This window comes from Muscardinus avellanarius (assembly GCF_963383645.1).
Source record: "Muscardinus avellanarius genome assembly, chromosome: 5".
Classification (NCBI taxonomy): Eukaryota; Metazoa; Chordata; class Mammalia; order Rodentia; family Gliridae; genus Muscardinus; species Muscardinus avellanarius.
In genome coordinates, this window is record NC_137790.1 from 70435850 (window position 1) to 70444475 (window position 8626).

At 42.4% G+C, this 8626-nt stretch overlaps 1 protein-coding gene across 1 annotated transcript; it reads left to right on the plus strand.

Moving 5' to 3' along the window:
* Window positions 1-228: 228 nt before the first annotated feature.
* Window positions 229-6481, plus strand: NDUFB4 (NADH:ubiquinone oxidoreductase subunit B4; the record flags this gene model as incomplete). The annotated part of the gene is made up of 3 exons (XM_080696223.1): window positions 229-408; window positions 3682-3828; window positions 6419-6481. 3 exons carry the CDS (start codon window positions 229-231, stop codon window positions 6479-6481), a joined length of 390 nt encoding a protein of 129 aa, XP_080552349.1.
* Between the last annotated feature and the right edge of the window lie 2145 nt (window positions 6482-8626).

Sequence of the window (8626 nt, forward strand, 5' to 3'; positions counted from 1 at the left end):
CATGTGCAGACCACGGGGCGCGCGTCTGCGCGTGGAGGAAGGTCAGGGAAAGAAGCCCCGCTCCTCCTCAGGCCCCACCCCCGTCCTCTCGCGCAGGCGCACTTCCGGAGGTTCGCGCAGGCGCACTTCCCGAGGTTCGCGCAGGCGCACTTCCGGAGGCAGAAGGTCAGATTAAAACAAGTCGGGCCTCACGGCTACGCAGGCGCAGTTATGGGTGACGGCACCAAGATGTCCTTCCCAAAGTATAAGCCGGCGCCTCTGGCTACTCTGCCAACTACGCTCGACCCAGCCGAATACAACATATCTCTGGAAGACCGAAGGGCGCAAGTCGAGAGGTTGGCCATAAGAGCCCGGCTTAAGCGGGAGTACCTGCTTCAGTACAACGACCCGAGCCGCCGCGGGCTCATCGTGAGTGGGGCGGGCGGGGCGGCGGGCGGTCAGCGCCGAGCCGGGGCCTCTTCCCAGCCCAGAGCTGGCCACTCGTCACCTTCGCTCTTGGCCGGAGGTCGGGGGCAAGGGGACTGGCCCGGGATCCAGACCTGGGTGGGTTTGAGCCGCGGCTGGATCACTTGCCCCCGAGGTGAACTTGAGAAAGTTACTCACCTCTGCTTAGCCTCGCTTCCTACCTGAAAAGCAGGTGTATACTACTCACCATCTTAGGAGGCTGTTATGAAGTGTGATCGGCCGCACGTGCCTGGCCTAGCGTGTAATAGACGTGTTCAGAACCTCCACACTCCCACATCCATATATTTTTAAAAACTATATTTTTCATTTCACAACTTGTAGGAATGCTTCTCTTCTAATGGGAACATGGTGATTGTTCAACCGATACATTTTTAAGACCCTGCAGCTTACTGAAGCCTTGGATTTTGAATCAAGACCCCAAAGCACTGTGTACGAACAACTGTGACCTTGAGCAACTTATCTAACCCGTCAAACTCAGTTTTTTAATGTTCACATGGAAAAGATGTGCATTCTTCACAGAATTGTGAGATTAAATGAGATACTCTATGTAATAGCCCCAGCAGATAATAAATGCCCGATAAACTAAGTTATTATTTAACAAGTGAGCTTTTAGTTAGTTTTCTGTGCAAGTGCTATCTAAATATCTCAAATAGGATTTTTAAAAGACTTTTTCCAGTAGTTGCATTGGTGTTCTCTAGTAATCTTTGCAAGTTTTGAACATTGAAAGGAAATTATAATGTGCCAGACACTATGCCAGACTCTTCCTATTTTTATGCATATGTTGCAATTATTCAGAGAATTATGCTCTATTAATCGTCCTACTTTCCAGATGAGAAGATAACATGGGAAGGACAGATAGCTCATGCATATATTCCCACTAGCAAATCATAGGGCTGAATTGGAACCCTGGTCTGTGTAACCCATAGCATTTGCCTTTCTTTAGTTGGCCATACTATCTCCAGCCAGAACCTTGTTTACTTAGGAAGAAAGTGTAGAGAGACACATCTGTTATATACGTATGTACATGATTGAATTGAAATAGTATGGTGTAGTTTTAAAAAAATAACAATTAGGCCTCAGTCTGATCTCACCTTTGAACCCCAGATCTTCTTTATTCCAATTTATGACCCAGGGGAATTTGAGTTTTCTCACCTGTAAAGTAGCGATGATGCTCATTTATTAATCAGTATATGGAAGTTCCCTTGCCAATCTTTAGAAATGATTGTTTCAGCCGGGCGTGGTGGTGCACACTTGTAATCCCAGCATCTGGGAGGCTGAGACAAGAGGACAGCCTCAGCTACTACTTAGTGAGGCCCTTTGCAACTCAGTAAGACCTTGTTTCAAAATAAAGAATAAAATAGGGCTGGAGGTATAGCTTTGGAGGTAGAATGCCCCTGGGTTCCATCCCCAGTACCACACACACAGAAAAAGAGAAATGATTCTTTCAGTAAGTAAACAATTGCTAAAGGTCTATTATGGTTCTGTTTCAGGTGCTAAGGTAACAACTGAGTATACAAAGATGTCCAAAATCCTTGTCATTGCAAAACTTTCTTTCTAGTGGGAGAGATAAGTAATATGCAAGTTTAAAAAGGATAATTTAACATAATAGTGATCAGTAGTAAGAAAAGGAAGACGAGGGGATTAGGAACATGTGACTATGTGTCTGTAGTGGGGAGGGCAAGCAGCTGCTTGGAACCTCATGTAGGAAAGTAGCATGCTAGCTAGGGGGGGACAGCAAATGCAAAGGGATTTGGGCAGGAGTGTACTTAGCTAATTCGAAAAATACTGAAGAGATTGTGGCCAAAGTAGAGAGGGTGAGAGCAGAATGGGAAAAGACAGGTCAGAGAGGTAGGTACCTGAGGCCAGATCACCTCAGTGTTGGTTAGGACCTCGAATGGCCATGTCACATATTAAAGTCTAAAGCTGACTTTGCTTATTTTTATCTATCAGTTAATTGGAGAGAGAGAGAGAGAGAGAGAGAGAGAGAGGGGGGGGGGGATGTGTGTGTGTGTGTGTGGGGGGGGGCACTGGGGATTGGACCCAGAGGCATTTTACCTCTGAGCTAAACCCCCAGTTCAATTTTATTTCCGATCTTATTTGGAAATGGTGTTTCACTAAGTTTCTGAGGGGCTCACTAAGTTGTTTAGCCTGGCTTTGAACCTGCGATCCTCCTCCCTTAGCCTCCGAAGTACTGGGATTACAAGCATGTGCCACCACTCCAGGCTTTGGACAGAATAATTTTGTAAAATCATTTGAGGATTTAGTTAATTTATGAGTTTGGGTAGATTTGCTATTTTTAGGTAATCTGGTATAAATATATTAAAATGGGCAGTTGCTTTTTTTTTTTAAACCAAGATAAGCTGATTGTTTTTCTTTAACAACTTTGACCTTTGCATAAAACTTTCAGTAGTATGGATTGTACTAATTTTGTGTTTAAGCAAAATTTGCCAAGTCAGTTTAAGAAACTTCTAGTTTAGAGATGCTTTCATCTATCTGCATCTTATTTGTAGCTTGGAAAGACCAGCTTTGGGACCCCTTTAGAAAAAGTCATGGAAACAAAGTACAAAGCTTGATAGAATACAGTGAAATCAGCCGGGCATGGTGGTGCACGCTTGTAATCCCAGCAGTTGGGAGGCTGAGACAGGAGGATCTCACAGGTTTGAAGCCAGCCTCAGCTACTTAGTGAGGCTCTCAGCAACTTAGTGAGACCCTGTTTCCAAATGAAGTATAAAATAAGTCTGGGAGTATAGCCCGGAGGTAGAAAAACCCCTGGGTTTCACCCCCAGTAACACACACACACACACACACACACACACACACACAGAATACAGTGAAATCTGTTTGTCTTCATAGGGAAGACTGTGTGGTTTTGATGGTCACACTTCAAGAGAAATGAAGCCAAAAGCAGGCTAGAGAAGAATAAGTAAAAATGATAAGGAGGAAAGATGGCTTCTCTGATAGTTTGGAAAGATTAAGATGATTAAATACAAGGCTGAAGGGTGATAAAAAAAATCTTAAATTCTGAAAGATTTGAACAGAATTATCAGAGAATTTAAAAATACTAGAAATGAAAGCTCTTTCCTCAATCTTATTTAGGAATATTCCTTAACTGTTGTAGAGAACAAAAGGCATCTTTGTGCTGCTTCACCCAAGTCTGATGAATTTGTTTCTTAGTATAGCATGAGTTCTATAACTTTTTGTTTTCATTAATTTTAGGAAGATCCTGCCTTGATTCGTTGGACCTATGCAAGAACAGCAAATATCTATCCAAATTTCCGACCCACTCCCAAGAACTCACTCTTAGGAGCTTTGGTTGGATTTGGGCCTCTCATAACCTTGTATTATATTTTCAAAACTGACAGAGTAAGTATTCAGGCCAGATGTGTGGTGTTGGTGTGATGGGTCCCTCTGTAGGCACCCACTGCAGTGCATTCTCTTGAGGATTCCCAACAGTGCCCCTCCCATCTTAGCCTGCACTCTTCCTGCCTTTCCTCCTTTCTCTTATCTTTAGTCATTCCAGTCAGAGGCAGATTGAAAGTTTTTCACTAAATGTTTGGTTTTATTGCTTTTTTCCTTCAAGTCATATATAAATATGCTTTGTTAAAAATCACCACGGTAGCGCTGGGTGTAGTGGCACATGTTTGTAATCCCAGCATTGGGGAGGCTGAGACAGGAGGATTGTGGTTCATGAAAAGCCTCATGAGTGAGGCCCTTTGCAACTTAGTGAGACACTCTTTCTTTTTTTTTTTTTTTTTTTTGCACATCTGGGGATGGAACCCAGGGGCATTCGACCTCTGAGCTACACCCCTTGCCCTATTTTTTTATTCTTTATTTTGAAACCAGGTCTCACTGAGTTGCAGAGTGCCTCAATAAGTAGCTGAGGCTGTCCGAGAACTGCGATCCTCCCGTCTCAGCCTCCTGAATGCTGGGATTACAAGTGTGCGGCACCACGCCTGACTGTGAAACCCTCTTTCAAAACAAAGAATAAAAAATAGGGCAGGGGATGTATCTCGGAGGTCGAATGCCCCTGGGTTCCAGACCCCCCCCCCCCCCCCCACACACACACACAATATATATATATATATATATATATATATATATATATATATATATATATATATATATATATCATGGTAGCCTCTGGGCCTTTCAGATTTAATTTAATGGTAGTTGCTCTACAATTTAAAGTCATCAACTTCAATTTCTAAAACCTGAACTTAAAAAAGTTTTTTTTTTAGATAAGGATTATCTAAGCAAAAGATTTACTTTATTTTTACTATGATCTGTGATTATTAGGGGAAAGAATACTAAAAAGTACCTTTTTTAAAAGTTAATTTTTACAAATGAATGGATTACAAAACTGGGATATGTACACAATGGAATTTTACTCAGCCATAAAAAAAAACACAATTACATCATTTACAGGGAAATGGAAGGAACTGGAGAACATTATGCTAAGTGAGATTAGTCAGTCTCAAAAAATAAATCGGATGCTCTTCCTAATATGCAAAAGCTAAGGAGAAAATGGGTTATAAGAGGAACTCTAGATGAAGGAGATCCTATAGATGAGCAAATAAGGCAACCTGAGGTGATGGGAGGGGGAAGAGGGAAACTCTCTAAGTTTATGATGTACAGTAACAAACATCAAAGTCAGTCACTAAGCCAAACATGAAAAGGAGGGTGGGGAGGAATGGGGCGGGAATTGGGTAAGGGCTAATTGGGTGATGTGTGCATGTATGCCTCCACCTATTAAGATGTATGACTACAATGCACCTGTTTTAAAAAAATAAAGACATAATGGTACACACTTGTAATCCCAGCATTCAGGAAGCTGAGACAGGAAGATCTTGATTCTCAGACAGCTTCAGCTACTTAGGCCCTTTGCAACTCAGTGAGACCCTGTTTCAAAATATAAAATAAAGTATAGGGCTGGGCATGTAGCTTGGAGGTAGAATGCCCCTGGGTTCCATCCCCAGCACCGCAAAATAAATAAATAAAGTGTGGAAATGAAACTTTTCTGTTGTGATTAGCTTTCAGATATTTGCAGACTTTTTATTTATCTTTGTTCATTTTAAAAGAAATGTTTATTGGTTCAAGTTTTAGCAGAATATAGAAATCATTTAGCATGTTCACTGTTTGCATGAATGCTAGTTACATTGGTCATGTTTTATTAATTTCATTGATTAGAGCTTGTTGGTAGCTTAACAACAGAGAAGCAGAAGCAGTGCGTGCTGGGTATAACTCTCTCAGCTGGATGTGTGATCACAGAGAAAGCGAAGCTTACCTCTGGCCACCCCACTTCTGGCCCCAGCCCCCAGCCCCAGCCTGAGGCCTTGTACTGCCCTCTGTACTGGAGCCTTCTCATCTACCTTTGGCTTCAGCTGGCCAGTTTACTCTTCAGTTAGTGCTCGTGTGTTTGGGTTATCTGATAAATTGGCTTCACTTTCTCAGAAGGTGTTTGCATTTTGCTTTCAGTATATGCCTTTTAGTGGTGTTAATTTATTTCTAATAAAATGTAGGTAAGGTTTTTTAATAGGAGCACTTTTTTATCGTCTCTTTAGTTTTTAGCTTACTACTTCCTCCCACTCCTTGGGCTTTAAAAGATGATGGGATTGCAATTAAATGTAGAATATTTTATTCTGATTTTCAGAGTTGTATCATAATGCATTTTTTTTTTTTTTTTGGTTCTTTTTGGTAGTACTAGGGGTGGAACCCAGGGGCTTTCTACCTCTGGGCTATACTCCCAGACCTGTTTTATATTTTATTTGGAAACAGGGTCTCACTAAGTTGCTGAGAACCTCACTAAGTAGCTTAGGCTGGCTTAGAACCTGTGCAATCCTCCTGTGTCAGCCTCCCAAATGCAGGGGTTACAAGGGTGCACCATCATGCTCAGTTGTAATGCATTGTTTTTAATGGGTTTTTTTTTTTTTTTTTTTTTTTTCTCTCTGTACAGGATAGGAAGGAAAAACTTATCCAGGAAGGAAAACTGGACCGAAAATTTAATATATCTTATTAAGTCTGGCAATGATGATTACGTGTATTCTTGCTTAAATAAATCTTCTATTAATCATTAAATACTTTCTCTTTCTTGATACTACTTTGATTTAATATCAAAACTTACCATTACCCTGGAAACAGAGAAGCAAAAGCAGTCCATGGTGGGAATCACTGCCATATCAGAATGATGGCCAACGTTTGCTGGACATTGTAGTTTCTGCTTTCTTAAGAGCTCACAGTTAATGAAGAAACATGTTCATATTATTCATCCAGTTGATCATTCAGCAGATGAATGCTAACTATGAGTCAGGCTTTGTGTTTTCTGCTGAGAATACAGCAGTCAGTAAGACAGGCTTAGTGCCTATGCTTAAGGAGTTTATACTTTGCCTCCTCTTTATTGAACAGTTATTTGGGTGTTTTTTATGTATCTGGTACATAATACTTAAGTCCTTGACTGGCCCCAGTTCTGCAGGGAAACAGTAACAACAATGTGAAAATGCCAGATAGATTCAGGAAAAATGATGTAGGTAAGCTGGTGACAAAGCAGCTCTGAGGAGCATAGGGCGATGGCATTTGATCTAGGTTCTGACATTCACAAGGCTGACCAGACAAAATAGCATGAAGGAGGCTGAGACAGGAGGATCACACAGATTTGAAGCCAGCCTCACTCAGCTACTTAGACTCTCAGCAGCTTAATGAGACCCTGTTTCCAAATAAAGCATAAAAATAGGTCTGGGAGTATAGCCCGGAGGTAGAAAAGTCCCTGGATTCCACCCCCAGAACCACACACACACAGCATGAAAGAGCAAGGTTTGTACTGTGTGTACATGGGGACCTCGGTGGGCTGAGAGGATGGAGGGTAGGGATGCTCAGGAGCAGAAGTTTAATGGTTAAGAGCATGGGCATTGGACATCAGGGCTGGGCTCGGAGGCTTGCTTGGACTCAGCAGTTGGAATTCTGGGTCTCTGTTTCCTCATGTCTAGCATGGGACTAGTAATGCCGACCACCTCATAAGGTGATGAGGATGAAATAACAGTAAAATAACAGCTACACAGTGCTTTGTAGTTCAGTCTCAAAACAGTGTGGTGACAATTTCATTCATAAAGGTAGAGTAATGGCAAGTGCTGTAGATGAACAACATGTTTTATAGGACTGACTTAAATTACTATATTGGTTTTTGACTTTCAAAACATGTACTACTATTCTCTTGTTTGAACCTGATATTAGCCTTTGTTACCTCTAAAAGTAAAGCCTGAAGGAGAGGCTTGTATGAAGGTAATTAGGATCTGAAAGAATGGGACTAGTGTGGGGAGCCATTAAGGCTTTCCCCTAGATTAATGTCTCTGACTCAGCTGACCTTTGCCCAGAGTCAGCAAGGTTTGGGGAGAAGATTAGGTGGTGATGGCACGAGGGTATTGATTAATCTACCTGTATCGTATGTGCTTTGGATTGGTCTGTATTGTATTCCAGTGGTGATAGCACGAGAATGTTAATTGACCTGTAGCTGTGTATAAATACCTCTGGAAAAACCCAACGTCGGCGCAATAAAGATGAGATTGACCCAGAAGTAGGCGTCGGCCAGGAGCGTCGGCGCAATAGAGAATACTGACCCAGGCATAGTCATCGACCAGTAGGAAATATTGACCCAGAAACAGGGGTCGACTAGTAGAGATAGTAGGCTGGCGGCTCCCCCACGTTAGAATAAAAAATTCTTCATCCTCACGCCCCTCTTCAGAACCTGTACTCTTGCCGGCTGGCTCTGGCAGTGTAGGAGACAGAAGAGTGAACAAGAAAACCCATGAAATGTGTGCTATTCATCTCCTGCCTCTGAGTAATGGGTTCCCACTAGGGACCTCCCAAGAGGCCTTTGAAATATACACAGAATTTTCCATTCAGACATTGGGGGATAAAAACTTATTCTGGTCCAATCATCAGAAGTTACTTCCATAAAATTCCTTGGCATGGGGGTATACTTCAGAATGGCTGGCTGGGTTGTTGTGGTGCTGGGCATTGAACCCAGGGCCTCATGCATGCTAGGCAAGTGATCTACCACTGAACCATATACTTGCGACTTTTGGTCCAGCTCTTTTAGGCCTCACGTGGAGGAGGAAGGACGTTTAGGGTAGAAAGCAAATGATGTGCTGTGCAGCTGGGGTGAAATCAG